Source organism: Conger conger, chromosome 9 (assembly GCF_963514075.1).
Source record: "Conger conger chromosome 9, fConCon1.1, whole genome shotgun sequence".
In the NCBI taxonomy this organism is placed as follows: Eukaryota; Metazoa; Chordata; class Actinopteri; order Anguilliformes; family Congridae; genus Conger; species Conger conger.
This window is the reverse complement of record NC_083768.1, coordinates 29,820,146-29,839,818: the sequence shown is the minus strand read 5'-3', so window position 1 is coordinate 29,839,818 and position 19,673 is coordinate 29,820,146. Positions and strand designations below refer to the sequence as shown.

At 41.1% G+C, this 19,673-nt stretch overlaps 2 protein-coding genes across 4 annotated transcripts in view; both read right to left on the bottom strand.

Moving 5' to 3' along the window:
• The window catches only part of cables1 (Cdk5 and Abl enzyme substrate 1), a 52,368-nt gene extending 35,201 nt beyond the window's left edge, over window positions 1-17,167 (bottom strand). For 2 of the 3 annotated variants that reach the window (XM_061255589.1, XM_061255590.1), the window contains exon 1: window positions 9,291-9,982. In XM_061255589.1, the coding sequence (XP_061111573.1) occupies window positions 9,291-9,862 (572 nt within the window). In that variant the 5' untranslated portion in view covers window positions 9,863-9,982. Of the gene's footprint in view, window positions 1-9,290; window positions 9,983-14,734; window positions 14,791-17,152 lie in introns of those variants that run through there. The other variant, XM_061255591.1, reaches the window with a different exon arrangement.
• Window positions 14,972-18,208, bottom strand: LOC133137360 (zinc finger protein 501-like). The gene is made up of 2 exons (XM_061255592.1): window positions 18,025-18,208; window positions 14,972-17,265 (listed from the first exon to the last, which is right to left on the bottom strand). The coding sequence occupies exon 2, from the start codon at window positions 17,029-17,031 to the stop codon at window positions 15,739-15,741; it is 1,293 nt and encodes a 430-aa protein (XP_061111576.1). The 5' UTR covers window positions 17,032-17,265; window positions 18,025-18,208; the 3' UTR covers window positions 14,972-15,738.
• Between the last annotated feature and the right edge of the window lie 1,465 nt (window positions 18,209-19,673).

The following is a 19,673-nucleotide window of genomic DNA, read 5'->3' as shown; positions in this document are numbered from 1 at the left end:
ACAGCACCCGCCACCTCCACCCCAAAAAAACATATCCCTGCTACTGATTCAGCCTGGGCTAGAGCCTGTGATATGTAACCTCTAGGATGCAGTTCCTGTGCCAATGCTAAAAGAACAACGCCACTGAGGACTCCCGAGGTTTACTGCGATAGCTAACAGAGATATAATGGCGACTGGTACTGTTGGACCAGTGGCCTGGCAGCTCATCTGAGGATGTCTTCGTACTGGCTGAAGACGAGAGCGCAGGCGGCGGGGCGGCGGGGCTGCCGGAACAGAGAGAGGAAGTGGAGGCCGGAGACGAGCAGAGAAATGGGGCTGCACTGACGGAGGCCTGGGCACCTCGCCCGGCACAGCTGGGGTCCCTCACGCTCGTCCCCGGCCCCGGCGCCCGCCAGCTGCCCTCCCGGCACAGCCCGGACACTGGGGGGATTGTGCGGGGACGGGGGGTGTGCACTGTTGGCTGGCTGCCACAGCTACGACTTTACTTAACATGGCTGCTGATCATTACAGTCACACTCCTCCCCCCACACATGGGATGCAGTTCCCTGAATGCCCTGAATGCGACCACAGAATGTGAGAGGGTTTCAACTTTCATGGACTGTACGACTTTCATAATGGCTCTGATCACGTGACCACACTGCAAGCACTTTCCCCAGAATCACAGACACTCCAGAAACACAGCAACGGAAATCACAGCAGGGTGAAAATATGGGCATGTGTGTTACACTAGCACATTCAACAAAGCCGTATTTGGTGATAATGTACTGAACCCATGACACAACATTTATGACACTGCATATATACTCATGCACTAAATACATCATCGAGCGGTGTTACAGTAAATATTCACCTGACCTCTTTGACAGACAGTGACACGGTAATGCTGTAGGCTTCAGCAACTAGGCCATAACCTCTGTGGTTTCCGTTTCCTCAGACATGCTTATGTCTAGTCATGGTGTTAAAGCTGTGGGCCTCGGCAGCACCATGCGCTTCCCTGCAATTTGGCCGACGTGTTTAGGGAAGTGGCAACACTGTAAAGTTAATGCACCGTTTTGCACAGAAAAGAGACAAGTAAAAACCGTAAAACTGAGGTAGTTTGCTATGTACAATTGGTTGACGAACAGGTGGAGAACAGGGAAGAATTTGGCAGCGCTCAAGAGTTTGGCTGGCACGCCTGTGCATGTTCATTCTGTGGTATTTGGCAATGGGGGAAGTTTCTGCACTTGATGGTAAACTACATAACATTGCATACTTGTTGGTGTATGACTCCAGCTCATCTGGATTTCACTGCATTGCACGCTAGTGTAAGAAATGTAAATAGCTTTACAGCTTCATGAATGAGTTTTATTAGGTTTGCATATTGTGTTGGTGCATTCCTATTATGTATACCCAATCTTGGCAGTTCAGTGGGGAGAGAGAGAATTCTCAGAAGGGCTAGGACAGGCCTGGACTGTCCAAGAGAGGAGCAAATTCCTCAACTTGCTGTGGCAGCCTTTAGGTCAGAGGGCTTATCCAAGATGTGCGGCCAATGCCTTATGTTATCTTTGTCATTTTTTTCAAAGCAATTTTAGAGTCTACTGTCAAACTTTTCCACCTTGGCTCTTTTCTAAACTAAATAAAATTCCACCAATTTTGCAGAAACATTTGACATTGGACCATATATGCACATATGGAATGCATTTTAAACATGCAGGTCATTGCTTTAAATGCTGCACTTTCCTGTTAAGGTTCTAAATGTACTTTTCCCCTTTTCTATAAAACTGTATCATTTAGCAGAGGCAAAGAGAGACAGAGCCCAACACTTGTGTGTGATAAACGTCTGGAAAATAGGCTTGACAGTTTAAACAACAAATCACTGCTGGGCTCCCAAATTGGACTTTTTTCTTCCAAGAGTGAGTAACCTGCTTGTAGGTATGGCCTCAGTAAAACTTGTTCAACAAGAAATGCCACTTCCCTTCTGTGCCACGTAAACAATGACACTGCGCTGCCAACACGCATACCTCTCACTTTTTCTGAAGTAATTATAGGGAAGCCATGAAAAATGCATTTCTGCACTCGAAGAGGCCAAAAAAAGACTGTGCCATTCAAAAAGGTAACAATTGCTAGCCTAGAGGCCACATTAAGGGGAGGTTATTACTTGTCTGAAAAGTGGCAGCATGTTGCCAATTCAAATGAAACGAGTCAACCCAAACAAGTAAACAGCTATGAACACATCCTTCTGTCAGCATCAACCCAGTGCCTCTAGGAATGAGAAAACAGGAATCGAAAACCACACGCCAGCACTGAAGCTCGTTCTAATCCAGTCACAGTACTGACAAACAAATGGCATATATCAAAGTACTGATTTTGACATGGGTTTCCTCCAACTGCATTCAATATCACATTACCAATTCCAGTATGACTTTGTGAAGCGTTCTGGCAGAGAGAATATTTTAGTAGGGGCAGCTCAATAAACCAACAAAACCACGTCAAATTATCAAGAAGTCTCCGAGCTTGTGGCTCTGCGTTATTGCACAAAGGAAAACTGGTTCTTTACTTCCAGGATTGGAAGGGTCCTATGGATCTACCCCTATTCCCCCTGCTGATAACAGATCTCCTCCTCCCCCCCCACTTGGCTGCACCCTCCATCTGGCCCGTAGCCTTGTTTGCCAGCTTCCGCTGTCCCTTAGTAGAGTGATCTCTTTGCTGTTTGTGTTTTCTTTCATAACGTACAGCGGAGCCTGAGTCAACAGTGAATCTGCTGACTCAGGACTCGCAAGCAGCCCAGGGCCAGCAAAAACACACTCCGCAACCCGACCGGAGCTTGGGTGAGGAGGGGTAACATGCGCACTCACACACACAGTAGTCTGTCCCTAATGTTTACACCAACCAACAGTACTCCGGTGTCAAGAGTGTGAAACCACATCCTGTCCCAGCGCGATAAGGATGACGAATTTAAAAAAGGAAGATTGGAAGACAATAAAACCATGCCTCAATGACTCATTTACAATTAGAACAAATGATTGGACAAAATAATACCCTCAAACTATAAGAATCTACAGAAATAAGCTTAGTGATACACATGAAAATTAAGCCGTCTTTCATGAACTCAATGTTACCAATGAACATAAAATAAAAAACCTACAGTAGAACCGGTCAAATGAGAAACCCGTTGGCTCAAAAGCACAGGCAGAAATACCAGTGTGGATAAAGAAAATATATGAGTTGTGTTGACACCTACAGCTCAAGGTCACCAATGAGGATGTATGGCTTCATCTACAGTTTCTTTATACTCTACGGTGTTGATGTATTGTGTGACTACGATGCATCTTTCCTTATGTGACATGTGAAAGCAGCCTTGCTATACAAGCCCATAGATCTCATTTCATGCAGGCTCATCTTCCTGCTGCAGGAATAAAGCTGATGCATAGCTCAACCTTTGCCTACTCAGTTGTCCCTTTATTAGGTACACTTGCACACAAATAGCCTGCTTATCCAAACAGTGAACCACATGGATGCAACTCAATATATAAAGCATGCAGAGATTTAGTTGTTGTTTGGCCAAATGTAAGAATGGGCATGTGATTGAAACGACTTTGACCATGGTGTGATTATTGTTTGTGCCAGAAATGGTCATTCCAGCATCTCAGAAACAGCTGCCCTCCTGGGACTTTCGTGCATGCCAAGTCTCCAAGAACACATCATCTCAAGATCAAGCTGGCCTGCACAGTCCCCAGATGTTGTGGGTTTGAATCCCACAAGGAAATATGGGGAACGGCATCGGCCAAGCAAATAAACGCAAGTTAGCAGCCCGCATTTTAGCTTGGTTTGCTTGCAAAGGGACTTGATTGGCTGCTCTCAATGGGATTAGATGTCATACAGAGGCCAGGCTGATGGCTACCCTACACCAACACAAACACAAGCCCTGAAGAATCACGTGCCAAGCTCAAACATCCTGCCCTGTGCTCCGCTGCCGTGTCATTGATTCAAACAGGGCCCCAAGAGAGGCATGCCAACCTCACAGCTGAGCTCACACACCATTTACAGATACAACAGGGGCCTCTGTTCACCTAAAATACCATATACAGGCACCCGCAAAAAAACAGCACGTCTTTATGCATAATAGACCACTAGGTGTCGAATGTGCCCCAATTGTGACCATCCTTTCAGCAACAGTTTCTTAATTTATATACTGAACTAATGGCTATGTGGAGCTGCAGAATCGTTAACATGCAACTACTGCAACATGTATATACATACACACACATACACAGCACATGAATACTTCAAACATGACTATCATAACAAATGAGTTGTTTTAGTATACATACATTCAACAACATGCCCCTTTCCTTTATTTATTTTAATACTCTTATTGAATATGGCAAGAAAACAATGTTTTCATTGTTTACATTAACTGGGTATGGTCCGCTTATGCAATTTTTACATCCTCTGGCAAAGACAGTCAGATCTTCATAATTAAATGAAAGTTTTTTTTCCCCCCCAAACCTGGGTCTCATTTTCCTAGTATTTAGTCCATCATTCATATCGGTTCTTATAACATTACAAACCTGCTCCATGTCAGTAGCTTCACAATGGCATCTATGGGCCATATCAAAATACAGGTCCAACTCAGCTGCCTCAAACAAGTCCAGTTTAACAACTCCTAAACTTATTTGGAAGTTAATACAAACATGAAAGTTGAAATTTATTTGCTGAAACAAAAAGCAAAAATAATTCCATTTAAAACTTACCTACTATACGTACCTATTCTGAACACATGCAATTTGAGCTCAATTTAGCTCAAATGGGGGCCATCAAAGTGAAGAGACATAATCACTGTAATAGTCATGAATAATCAGCCATTGCAAAAGGTTTTGGATTTGCATTTACCACTTTATCTTATAAAGGTAAGCCACACACCAATGTCAACAATAAATATTAATGCACGCTTAATAGCATTAGTTGGGGAAGTCAGTACTACAAGTTGAAATGGAATTATTTACAGTATTGCAAATCTATGTTGATCTGATCAGATAACACCTGTCTGTCTCCAATTCCCTCAATACCTGCTCCGACAATAATAAGAGCCAACACTGAAGCACTGCCGGTTCACAGCAATGGCTCAACCTCATTCCAGATGCTTTCAAAAACAGGCGATGTGCAAACGCACTCTCATCCACATCCCTCTTCACATACGTTAGGCAGTGAACAGGTTGTGCTGGGACTAGTGAGGCGTGTTACAAGTGGGAGTCAAGAGGTCACCGTGAAACAAAACAATGTCTGTTTTAGCCATCTGGGGAGATTTAAACGAGTTCTAGTCTATGGGCCTAATGCCCCCAACATGGTCCTACTCCAAGGGCTTTGAACTGCATAAATGCTGTATTTTCCCAATTTGAATTTGAATGAAAACAGTTCTGTGAAACTGTGGGGCCGGGGGGGGGGGGGGGGGATTAAATTGGGTGTGGCCACCAGAACCAGCAGCAATAATACATACTTCAATTTTTTTGAAATCATATATTTTTGATGTCTTATAAACTATCTTTGAAGTGGTATACTACTAATGTTAGCCAGTGACTCACATAAGCAGCTCTTTGCCGGTACAGTGGAATGTGGTTATAAGTCAATCTGGAGCACCTCACAGTCTTTAATAGAACTGATTCTGTGCCATTTCCTTAGGAACAAAGAAATTTGTTTGCTTGTGATTTTCCTTCTGCAGTTCTCTCCCCCCACCCCCCATCTGCTTAACCACTTGGCCTGTTTAGTCACTGAACCTGCACACTCCAGGGACACGTATCTAATAGTTTAAACATTAACAAATCTTGCACTGGAGAGCTATGACAGAGGTTTCGGGTGTGAACAGATAATGCACAGACTTGCCTAAAGCCAATTTATTAAACTGGTGTGCCTATAACTAAGACCCATCCCCAAATGTATGTAGGTAACTTTCAGTGACGACTCTTTAATAACCCTTACAACCAAACCCCCAGTACTAACAAATTTCACATCTGCAGAGTGCTTCAAATACACATATTTACCATGTGCCCTCATCAGCCAAAATCAACAAAATTCAACTTACCCTCATTCACAGCTTGGCAGGCACTTAGCAACATGTTTGAAATGAGATGTCAGCAGGGTTTCTACTATTGTTCTCTGCACGTGAAGCTTGCTAGACAACATTATACACCATATGTCGGTTGGAAAACACCAATTGACTGCCCTGTTTCCCAATCACTCTTTTAAACAACTACACCAGAACAAGTAGAAAGTGCTGTTTAACCAAAGCCAAGTTGAGCTTCTGGTAAGTTCAATTAACAGTGCATTCGAAAAAAGTGAGTTCAGTAAGCATTGAGAAACATGAATCCGCTTCCCTGACCACAGCAATGCTGGCCTTAATTTAATAACTTCAGAATTCTCTACCGCCCACTGAGAAATCTTATTTTGTAGTCATTCATTTGGGGCTTTTTGTTAAGCCTCGGGCACCTGCATTAATGTGACTGTTGTGCAATATTTGACATGAAACACAACAAAATATTCACAATCTAGTTCTCACAATGAAATAAATCTGTTGCTATTCCCAAAAAACCTAAGCTTGGCAATTTCTATTTTTTTTTTTTGGTTTTAAATAAGGAGATTATCAGGTCTCAGCGGCCCAACCATAGTCCTGGAGAGCCGCTGCTTCTGGTTAGTTACATAACTGGGCCAATTATGGGGACTTACAAGCCCAAGTAACCATGTGTTCAAGCCTTTCCGTAACTGATGGCTTTATAAATGCTCTTCAGGAACTGGGTAACCAGAGCCTGTAATCAGACCCAGGTGAGCGTAGCCAACATTCTGCATTAACACTGGGCAGTAGGAGGGACAGCAGGATTGCCGCCATCTCCGGCGCTAAAGCGTACAACGGCACTCTCATTACTGAAGCCTCGGGGCTTTCACACTGAACATATGGAAGCTACCTAGCATGCAACACTCTCAAAAGCATGTCAGTTGAGTATTCCAGAGCCTTTAAACAAAGGCCTACTTTGCCTGGTCAATCATTCAGCCACCTCTTATCACCCACCCATCTCTTTCAGCTGTTGTCATGACCAAATTACCTGCATCATGCAAAGAACACAATTCTATGGGTTAAAAGTGACAGAAGCTGAATCCAAAGGCTTTGTTCAAAGTTCTCTGGAACTTTGTTTGGGACACAGATATGATTAACTAGAAAGTTAAATGGGATTGCAGGTCATGTGGACCAACACCACGGCAAAAGAGCATTACAGAACATGGCTTTTTTGGTCAGCCTAGACAATACCCAAATGACTTTGCATTGATTTTGATTACTTGAGTTATAGCAGGGATTATTCATTCTGAGTTTTTGCACTAGTGTTGTTCACCCTCTCACATTTATCTGCATTACAGCAGCATGCTAATATGCTACTTCAGAAGAATAACTTTTCTATGAAATCATGGCTAAATCCACCGTGCAACCCAGGAGGCGAATATGCGATTCAATTCAGACGCACAGATACATGCACAGCACTCTGGAGTCAGCCTATGACTTGTGGACTGACAGTTCTACTGGAAAATCACTCAAGCTGTGGCAAACGCGGCTTATGAAGCCTTACGAAGAACTCTGAATCATCTAAATTACTGTAGCAGGAAAAAGGTCATAGATCATTTCTAAATCGTTGGAATAAGAACCTGTTTGAAAAGGGGCTGGTCTACATATTTTGGCTAATCAATCCCCTACATGTAGATACTGCTGATAAGACAGGGCAGTCTTAACCCAATAGGATTCCTGTTAATGTGCACAATATACATTTGTAGTTTGGAAGTGGGCCCCTTCTCCCGTACGCAACCTGTAATACTTCTAGCGAGCATGCATTTCCCTGCATGCACTGACCTCTTTTTTCAAATATAATATACAGCATAATTTAGAAATTAATTAGAAGTTCATACATTCAAAATGATTGACACCAACTAAATTGATTTTCTTCCATTTTCTTCACCTTGCCTGACTTTATTCACCACGTTTCAGCACTTACATTATTATGCTCGTTAAAGTCAACACAAACAGTCAACCTTTTTTTATCCTGGTGTACAGTGTGGACTAAAAATAGTTGCCAAACTCTCACTACTGACCTTAAATAATTAACAATAAGATTAAAAAGGCATAGAGTGATTAAATGAAGGCTTGTAAAATGTAGATCAGTCATATTGGAGAAGAGAAAATGTAATTTCATAAAATAAGAGTGCGCACCAACTCATACTTTGGGCATAAAATCCAATGATGTCCATGTGACAGCTGTTGTACAGGCAGGGACAGAATAACTAGTTGGCACCAAGCAAATAAAAATCACCTCCCACATTATGTTTTCTTGCATATAACAGATTTTACATAACGGATTTTCCTGAACTGTGATATCCTTCACATAAACACGCTGGTGATTGACATTATTTCTAGTGCTCAGTGGAACAACTCCGTTTGCTGCCAAATGCGTCGCAGATTGGTGAATGTGTAGTAGGCCTACATTCATACAGCATCCAAGCAGTACTGTAATCCGGTACAAGAGCACTGACTCAAAGTAGGTTAGACTACAGTACGTTGTGAGTTTGCGAACTGATCTGGAACAGTAACTTAATTTTCAAACAAGGTTTTGATTGTAATGGAATAAATTCAATGTCAAAGTGGACACAGCCCGCAGATGAGGACAGAGATTTGTCCAACTGGCGCCCCCTTCATTACAAATATAACAACAACAGAGGTCGGCCGTGGGTTGTTGTCGTAACAATTTGGCTGGGGTGTAATTAGGCTGCGCGTAATGTCGTCGCCACAAATTTAGTATGAAATGTTCCCGGTGAAGGAGACGCGTGTTTACCATACGGAACAATGCATCACAACCAAAATCATATATCCAGTACATTGAGGAACACTTAGTTCTGACATTCGCCTTCAGATAAATATCAGGTGTAAGAGAACACACGTTCTTGGAATACAGTTAAAGCTGAAATGCTGTGTCCATTGGGTCATTAAAAAACTCAAGTGCAGAATGGGATACGTGATAAAACGTTGCAAAAGCATGTAACCGTACTGTTTATGAATGGAATGTGTGGTCTCACTAACGTCAGTTCGACATCCAGCCAGATGGCAAACTCACTTCTTGGGGTAAGTGGTTTCACTGGAAACAACCACACATCGGTGGTCGGAAAGGTAAAACACGCACTCGAGAGGATAAGTACTGCAGTTATGAAACAATAATACGTACTTCATATTAGCCTACTCGTACTCCGGCCTATTGTGCTAGCACAGCACTGAGGAAAGTTACCTGGATCTTTGCAGTTCCAGGGCAGCGTTTCCGATCTGCCCACTTTCCAGGCAGCAGTAGTTCTGAGATGCTTGCCTGGTGAAGGTGACGGGTAAAATTCCCTGAGTGTACGTCTGCAGCCTTCCCCTTGTCGCTGCTGGCACTGCGGAGAACGGAGAACTAAAAACAGCCTGACCAGCCGCGTGTACCCCGCAGGCGAATGCATCGCCTTCCGGATTCGCACAAATAGGGGCTGCGAGCGGACTTATCCCGAAACTCCCTCGAGCGTTCAAGATTAGAGCCTGGTTTGCAGCAGCGAGTGCCTGGGCCGCCGTCGCTGCAGCACCAGCCGGATACATTGCTCGCTCTGCAGAAACCAGGCTCTGTCTAGTCCTTGCCTCAACGGAACCGTCCTCGTCGCCCTGATTGTCGCCGTCATCTTGCACTGGTCGTCCGTCCAAAGAAATATTGCTGAGGAAAGAAAGGGCTGCTTGTCTTCTTCGTGGATCTATGCGCTTTCGTGCATGTTCGATACTGGAATGCTTTATAGGTAGACTGGCTGTGGTAGTATTGCTGCTGGTAGCAGCCGCCATGGTCCGCGCTATTGAAACTGATATACAGGGGCGAGTGCCGTTTGTTTTTCAATGGGACCGAAGAGCGTATTTATATGTGCACTACCAGATCACAAACACTATGGAGCGCTCTTCGAAGAGTGTGCGTCCGCGGGGAGATCACGTGCGTGAAGCTCTGAAAGTTGTAACAAAAACACATATTTTTCTAACCAATGGGAGACTTTAAAACATGGGTGATGTTTTCTGCTTGTGGCCTACTGCCCATCAACGCCACATGGCATTCAATGTACACAAGCTTCATCAAGGGGGTGGGGCACAAGAGATAGCAACGTTTAACTCGCATAATAAATAAACAAATCAATATAACGAAGGAAAAACAATTGCTTGTTAATAACGCGAAATGGTGCCCGGCAGAAAGCTTATTTGTTTTGTTAATTTAATACCACGTTTGAGCATGCATATTGACCCACAAAAAACAAACAACCGTAAAAGTACGAGATGCGATTTTAGTCTACACGAAATGTAATAATATTGCTAACTTCTATCTGGGTTGTGTAACCAAAGGAGCAAGGAACACTCGTTAAAATCTGTTAACAGCTTCGTTTATACATTAACTCGTAAACCATAAAGTATTGCAATAGGAGGATGGTGAATAAACTATCAAACCGTGCTCTGTACAACATCATACCTTAGGTGGGAGAAGTCGCAATATGAACACTTATTTGTGCGTCCTTGCTTAGCCTGCCGACCAAATGCAACCCAATACATTTCAATGTGTTCATTGCTGATTATGATAAGAGAAACGGTGCTGCCATTTTTACTGTTACGGCAACAGTTTCCTGCAGTGAGCACGTGAGATGGCAGGATACAACTTTTTATTAATCGTAAAGAAAGTCAGGTGCCAGAACAAACTGTAAGATCTGAGAGGTTAATAATATTACTATTATCCCACCTTTTATGCATTTGATAAACATATTGGATTTATATATCATGTGACTTTCTCACAAATAATGACGTTCACAATTACAGAAACAGGTTGCCTACGTTGGTTTACATACAGTTGGAACCCACGTAGTTGATGCAGCATGTTTTTTTTAGCTATTGTCCAGAAAGGTTGTAAGAGTAAATTGTACAATGGGACCTTGTTCTGTGCATATAATTACCAGGGTACCAATTATACTGAGCAGTGAGTGTATGCAAATTAACATAAAAATAATAATGTGGTGAATCATACTTTAATGAGCTGTGTGATGGAAGCCTAATTTTCAATGGCAATCATAACGTTAGGCCTATTCCACTGTTGAAATTCTCCATTCAGTTCAGTATGGCCAATTTGCCGTCCCTTCCTCCTCTAACAAACAGACAAACACTTAAAATCAAAGCTTAAATTATTAGTGATAAGACAGTGAGGCTTCCTCTATGCACAATGCCCCAGCTACGGTGTGCTGTCTGAACTGGAACCTAGTGTGAATCAATCAAATGACTTGTCACCACAAAGACACAATTATATAATAAAAAGCAACACTGATATACTAAGTTCACTCACATAGGGATCTTCCCTTTCTTTCCCATCATTAAAATTGACCCGACTTGTGTACTTAAAGGACAATGACTGGGATGATGGTCACAAACAGCAGTGGGGTCACTTAAAGAAAGGGCGACTATGGTGGATTTCACAAAAGTGTCTTTATAGATATTTACTGGATGTGCAACTATTTAAATGAAGGGAGTAGTAGAGAAGCACAAACGCAACAGCCATACAGTATTGTGTAAAGTGCACATTATTTGAACTTTGAACCTGCTGGAAAAAAAATCCCCAGCCAACAGAGGGTGGATAGTCTACATCTACAAATACCTTACGATTATTCTTGAACAAATGTGTTAAATATCTTCCAAAACGTATTTGAGCAGTATCTAAACATGCTATCCTGCAGATACTGTTTATTGTTTATGCCATTATACAATGGCAGAACCTTAGCTCCAGAGGGGAAAGCGTAACAGCGCCACACCTACTGGGCCTCAAGGAAAGACACAATAGCCAGACATAATACAGACACATGTTCAGCGGCAATCATGCTGACAACTGTTGTGATATATTTGATACCTAAAAAAACAAGCCTGACGGAACCATGTGCGTCATGTTGTGTCACTGAAACTTGAGAACATAGTGTTTATCAATTGTGTACACAGTAGTGCTTCTAAAAAGCCATATTTATTTCAGAATTTACAGATATGGAATATATTGAAAATATGTAGAACAAAATATAAAGAATTGAGATATTGGCAAATATGCAATTTGTTGCTGCTCTCAGATTTCAAAATATATACACTCAGTGAGCACTGTATTAGGTATTTATTCAATTCATTATATTTTTTAGACTGCTACTGCTGTAGCCTATCCACTTAGTTATGATCCCTTGTGTGTTCAGAGATGCTCTCCCGCATACCACTATTGTAACGTTCGGTTATTTGCGTTATTGTCACCTTCCTGTCAGCTTTGAGCAGTGTGGCCATTCTCCTCTGACTTCTCTCATTAACAAGGCGTTTCTGTCTGCAGAACAGCTGCTCCTTGGATAAAAAAAAAAAAAAGAAGCTAACTCTAGAGACTAGTGTATGTGAAAATCCCAGGAGATCAGCAGTTTCTGAGATACTCAAACCACTGCCACCGACAATCATTCCACGGTCAAAGACACTCCTCCCCCCCCCCCCCCATTCTGATGGTTGATGTGACCATTGACTGAAGCTCCTGACCCATAGCTTCAGGATTGTATGCATTGCACTGCACTGCTGCAACATGATTGGCTGATTAGATAATTACATTAATAAGTAGGTGTAATAAAGTAAAAATGTTCCTAATAAAGTGCTCAGTGCGATTTTGGCAAACGATTTTGGCTTTGGGTGAGAAAATTGAGAAAGTTGAGAATTTAGTAGGGTTTTAGTAGTCCTTTTGATTGGTTGAAAAGGTATGAGGTTGAGAGTGTCATTCTGGGGATTTTACAGTACTTACACTTGAGTGCCACATGTCACTGTTGGGACTGAAAGGGTTAATTTCAGGGGTTTTATATATAAATATAAATATATAATATAATATATTATAACAGTGTAGGAACTGTAGCCATTTATATGCAGTCCCCCCCCCCAATTTTAGGGGACCAAAAGTAATTTGACAATTGGCTACTCGCATCTTGCTGGGACAGGTGTACGTTTCATCATTAGTTTGTCCATTAATGAACAAACAAAAGGTCTACAGTTGATTCTATGAGTATCATCTGTAGAGGTCTGGAATAAAGTGTTAAATGCATCAAAACTGATTGGACAATGCTTCATCACGCAGAAGGACAATAATCCAAACCATACAGTCAAAGCAACCAAGCAATTTTTTCTGGGCAAATTAAAGCTGAAAGTCTGCATTTTAACATGTGATTGTTTCACTTCAACTATTTGTACAGAGCGAAAACTACAGAAACTGTGTCACTAAACAAATATTTACAGACAGCACTGTGCATATTTTATGTGTTCATAACCTGAATCTACTGCAGAGATGTATAGGTGAGGGGCAGACAATATTGTGAGCAGTGTCTCAATAATTAAAAACCCAGAATACAGTAGGCTCCACTTTAAATATTGTAGGTCACAATGAGAGGCAATATTAAAAGGTAGATAATAGAAGGAATACATTTATATGGTAAATGGACTGCATTTATGTTGCACTTTGTCCAGCAACTAGCCACTCAAAGCGCTTCATAATTTATGGCTCTCATTCACCCATTCACACACAAACCAATGGCGAAAGGCAGTTATGCAAGGTGCCAACCAGCTAAGAGCAATTAGGGGTTAGATTGCTCAAAGACAATGACACTTCTTCCTGAGAGGCCAGGGATCGAATCGACAACTCTCCGATTGCCAGATGACCACACCTCCTGAGCTAATATCGCTCCCGTTTATATCGATTTGTTGAAAATGATGCATTAAAAACATTTTCTTTTTTTTCTGGATGCTTATCTGGTAGGTGGTCTCCAAACATAGCGAAAAATGTTTTCCATTGGTAAGTATCTGCACAGTTTAATGCATCTCACCTGTTGACTTTTGAAAGAGGAAACTGGGCAGTGTTTGGCAAGGAAAAACAGCCCAGTAGTTAAGCATCCAATGCAATGGAGAAATACTGACAGTTGAAATACATTATGCATACAAACTCCCATTTCTGAGACTGTACCACATTGCACTGGGTCTGATGTACACTTAATCAACCAGCTCTGAGCCCCCATACCTGTGGATTCATCACAGTTATGAACTGTGAGCCAGCCTCATTCAGCAATAGTATTTATAGCTTCTGGCCCATGAACTCCATTTGGAAGTGTCTGAGTACATGCAAAATAAATAGTAAGTAAATAAGTAATTGAGTAAGTAAGTGAGTAAGTAAGTAAATAAATAAAGCCCCCGGATCCATTACATTACATTTACTTGTAGATCAGAGCAATAAAAGTTGTTTCCTATAGGCACACAGGAACAGCAGTCATCATTCAATGAGCCTATCAGGGAATCTAGAAATATTTCAGATCATGTAAACGCTAGAACCAATTAAAGAGTTAAGAGTAGAAACCAACAATGTACTCTGACATGGTTGCGTGGTTATAAATCATAATCAAATAATTGGAAAACAATTGAAGCAATTGGGGGCACATTCAAGCAATGATTTGAACAGGCTTTGATCCCGTTTGGTGGGTGTGTCGGGTGTGTAGCCAGAATCAATAATGCCGTAGGCATGTACTTTAACATGCCACTGTTATAGTTTACATAAACTGCTGTGTTTTGTTGGGGCTGAATATGGTCCTGATTAAAAGCTATACTTTGACAAAATAAGGGGAGGTAAATGTGTGCTAAGAGTCCGCTCACCTTGGTATTGGATCCTGCAGTCATGAAAGGGTGAGAACCAACACCTGCTAGAAGAACTGTGAGAGAGGGCTGTATTAAACTATTTTGCTTCCATCTCATGGTTAAAGGTGGGCAATGTCAATCAAATGAGGCAAGCAAGACTCAACCAGACATTCCTTTGTAATCATAGTTTTACATGTTCTTTCATTACACACACATTGTAATTTAAAATAAATAAAACAAATGTCACCAGTACAAATAACCCACTTCTAGCTTTGACAATCAATTGAAAATCCTAAATGGAAAATAATTCCCATATGCTGTATGAATGTTCCTTTGAGGCTTCCATTATTGCAAACATGGAACATTTTTCAAATTGATCCAAAAATGGATACAGCTTCATGATTCATTATTTCAAGTATCAATGCTGCCCTCTACTGTCTGGCCCTGAACTTTTGGGAACTTGATTTTGCAGGCTTCCTACAGTTGAAGTCAATCATCTCCGATTTCTCTTCTTGCTCTTGCTAATGGACCGCTAAACTGAAAAATCTATACTTATTTTTGATTTCAATACCATATTCAAAAATAGTAACCGAAAGCAGATGGGCCATGATGTATACATTTATATTTCATGATTAATCCTGACCTATGTGACCTTCCTGGTGTTTTTTTAAACCTGGCTAAATACTTAAAACACTTACCACATTTAATACAAGGGGGTGTATTCTATCTTGAGTGTGACTGTTCAAGTTGTTCTTGAATTGTCAAGGCCCTCCACAAACAAAAAAACATTTTCAGTCAGTGCAGGAATGTCCCTTTTCTGTGAATACTCATATGCCGTTTTAAAGACCCTACATGAGTAAAATGCTTCCCACAGTCAATGCAGGTATGCATCTGCTCAACCATGTGAATTCTAAGATGTAGTGTTCAGTCCCAGATGCAAAAATGTCTTCTGACACTTGCTGCAACTGTGCGGTGCCAATTTCTGATGTTAGCGAACTTAAGGATCTGAAACCTTTCCCACACTATTTAAGTGAATGGTTTCTGTCTTGGTGCCTTGTAAGGCTTGCTGAATTACTAAAACGTATTCCACAATCAGCACAGGAGAATGGTTTCTCTCCTGTATGAAGTCTCAGATGTTGTTTCATAGCATTTGAACGTATAAAACGTTTTGGACATTCAGGACATTTGTATGGTTTCTCTCCCGTGTGAATTTTCTGATGCTGCTTAAAGTTTCCAAATGTTCGGAATGTCCTCATGCATTCTGTGCAAGAATGTGGTTTCTCCCCAGTATGAACCGTCTTATGTTTTCCAAGGTCACTGCTGCTACGAAAAGCCTTCCCACAGTCATTGCAAAAATATGGTTTTTCTCCCGTGTGAATTCGCTCATGCACCTTTAAACTTGAAGACAATCTGTAACTTCTTCCACACACAGAACAGCAATAAGGTTTCTCTCCAGAATGAATACGTTCATGGCTTTTAAAGTTAACAAAAAGTCTGAAAGTCTTCCCACATTCAGCACAAGAATATGGTTTCTCTCCTGTATGAGTTGACTTATGGTTTGTCATGCCCACCAAGTGCCTGAAAGCCTTCCCACATATCGGACATTTGTGAGGTTTTTCCCCCGTGTGAATTCGCTGATGAATTGTTAAAGTCCCCATTTGTCGGAAACTCTTCTTACATACATCACACGAGTATGGTTTCTCTCCTGTGTGAATTAATTTGTGTTTTTGCAAGTGGCTATGCTGAGTGAATGTTTTCTTGCACTCCATGCAGATAATCCCCAGGTTTTTATGCTTTTCTGCAAATTTAAGCTTGCTTCTGACATGAGCCTTCTTGTGTATCTTCAGGTATCTTTCCTGACTGAAGCTCTTACCACATTCCAAACAGAACCATTCCTTTCTGACAATAGAGTTTTCACTTAGATCCTTTTTCTCCATTTTTACTTTGTCAGAGCACTTGAGAGCAGATGACATTCCAGTATATTGTTCATCTAATGTAATGTAATCTCCCGTCTCATCAGGTAGTTCTGACTTTGCAGGATCTATTTCATAATACTCGGTCTTAATCATGGTGCTGGTGGGCTCTTTTTGTTCAGAAACAGGTCTCACTTCCTTGTCCTTCTCTGCAGCATTGAGCCATTTAACACATTCATTTTGTGCAGTGGTTCCATTGCGCTTTTGGCGGTTAAAGGGGGTTTTGTCACAGAGACTGCCTAATAGAGAGTCTTCATCCTCCACTTTAATTTGGCCAGAATTAAAAGTTGGCAAATGCTTTTGTTCTGTTGAGAGCAGAGATTCAATTCTAGGAAGATCCATAGTAAACAAAGGTCAGTTGCTTTTTAGAGCCGAAATGTAAAAATGTTTACCAGCCCCTTGTGTACATTATTCTAGAATGAGATGCTCTGGAATAAGACTTATGTAATGTGGTATAATTTACCACCAGTTCCAGTCCAGGCGCAGTGATCATCCAGGCTGAGAACAGAAGGCCCTCTGGATGAACCTCTCATCATGAGAACATCCACTCTGGGTGAGCACCGGCTTCCACAGCTCCTAGAAAAAAGGAATACACTTTTTTCCAACTGTGCAAACTACCTCAGTTTCAGATTGTCTATAGGTTTAAAATTACATGAGCAAATTCACACAGCTGGCCACTATAGATTTTTTTGTAGTACAAGTGACATTTTATAATTCACAATGGAGAGAAACCACATTCTTGCATCTAATGTATGAGGACATGCAGAACATTAGGGCTGGGCCAGTGAGTGTTGTTTTTTTTTGCATCTTTTTTCATGGTGCTATTTTCAATCACAATGGTAACATGATATACCGTTTGTAAGCGTTAAGTCAAGATGCCATTGCTTTACCACAACAGTTTTTTACTTTGTAACATGTGGGTGGCAAAACAAGAGTGGGGGGACCTCGCCTTCTCCACATTTAGGAAATGTGCACAAAACTAGGTTAACAGTTGCCCAAGATAAATAAACAAATAAATAAATAAAATCCGCGAAGGTATTTTCTTGGGTGCTCCACATATGAGGTCAGTTTTTCACTTTCTCAAAATATATTCCAAAGAATAACATACCATCACACGTCTTCAAATGCCTATGCTAACCTAACATGCCTTCTTACTCCACTTGCTGGCTAGCCAAACCACTAGGTATAGATTCATTTGTCATGGTGAGGCTAGGCTTCCCAATTTATAAAAATGGATAGGCTGGGTGTAATCAGTCTTTATCATTGTATGTGCCTAAGCAGTATTTAACCGTGAAGGTTAAACGTAGAAATAATGTGTTTATTTTAATAATTTACCTTTTTGCGTTTGTAGTCTTCAGATCCCGCTAATGGTGCGATAACTCCGTTGTCTGTTCCAGGGAACAGAGACCTTTTAGTCTTGCAACTTTTGTCAGAAAACGTTATGCGTCTTGGTAGATTTTCGGTTAAGTTAGCCTTTCGGTAGACTTGCTTTAGAGTACGCAGTACAAGGTAGCATTAAACAACTTTCGCTGTTGCAAAGAGAAAACACACGTGTACGGGGTTCTTTTGAGCTGCGTAGAATTCCAGAACGCCCGCCCATTCACGCCCTCCAATCAAGGCGTACATTCCACCAAACACTCGCGAATTCTTCCTATAGATACATGTTTTTTTCTTTTGTTTGTTTGTTTGTTTGTTTTTGCAGAATAAATGCAATATACTACTGTATAATTGCTGGTTATCTTGGCACATTTTTACAATTAGCAACATCCGATGTTATTTAATGTGAATATGCATATTGAGCCTAAAATGAAAAAAGGAAGGAAGAAATTAATTGACAATCACATGATTGTGTTTGAGACTGCTTTGACTTCTCTGTGTCGCTCTGACTTGAGACACATACAATGAGACTTACTGATTTGTGGCAATTTGCGACAATAATATTTTCCACAATGCACTAAATACAATTATGATACTGTAGATTTTCAATTATGAAACAATATCATATTCACAGTCCAACGTTTTAACTGAGCCTGTCACTCAAGATCGATGTCTTCACAAGTTGTGCTTTTTCCACACACGTAAATTGCTATACACAAAGTGAAAGTGTACTACGACTTTTCACACATTCAAAGTTGTAGAACTCATTCGTCAACATTTCTTGAGAAAGACCGCAATTGTCTGATTGTGATTTGAATATGGCTGGAATTGACCACAACCCTGCCCTACGTTTTTTGTTTTACAGTCCTACAAATACCTAGAGCGGTATTTACATTTAAATGTTGCCTGTCCAGGGATGGGCAAACATAAATTGAAATATAGTTTGATACAAAATACAAAATAACCCAAATGTATCAAAACAAAATACAAAATACTGCAACCAAAAAATGTATCAAAATAAAACACATACAAATACATTACATTTGTAGTTCAAAAGCCTCTACTGCATATACAGTGACTTCCAAAAGTATGATAACAGTAAAAATAATTAATAGTATTGCTATTAGTGTCGCGCTATTCTCTGCAAACTCTGTGCTTGAAAATCCAAGGAAATCCAAGTTTCTGAGATACTCAAACCACCCTTTTTGGCACCAACAATCATTCCAAAGTCTCTTGACATTTCTTCCCCATTCTGACATTTGGTCTGAAAAACAGCTGAACCTCTTGACCATGTCAACATGATTTTATGCGGCATGATTCCTTCTTCTTTAGTTTTGATTGGCGAATTAAACACCTCCTGGTCCTTTACCGCCATCTACTGAGTGAATTTTATTTTCACCCATCACATTTACCCGTTCTCTATTTCCCTTTTCTATCTCCATTTCCCTGGTGCCTAACCCTCCTTTTGCTGATATTCCCTGAATTTCACCCCCCTTTACGCCACAAAATCCCCCTTTCTGCGTCATGCTGATCCTCTCTGACCAAAAACCTTATTCTATCCATTTCATGATTTCTCTGTCACTTATACCATGTTCCTTTCCCACTAT

What these genes read in the sequence shown, in the direction of transcription:
- LOC133137360 (XM_061255592.1), bottom strand. Translation starts at nt 17,031, where the DNA reads ATGGATCTTCCTAGAATTGAATCTCTGCTCTCAACAGAACAAAAGCAT.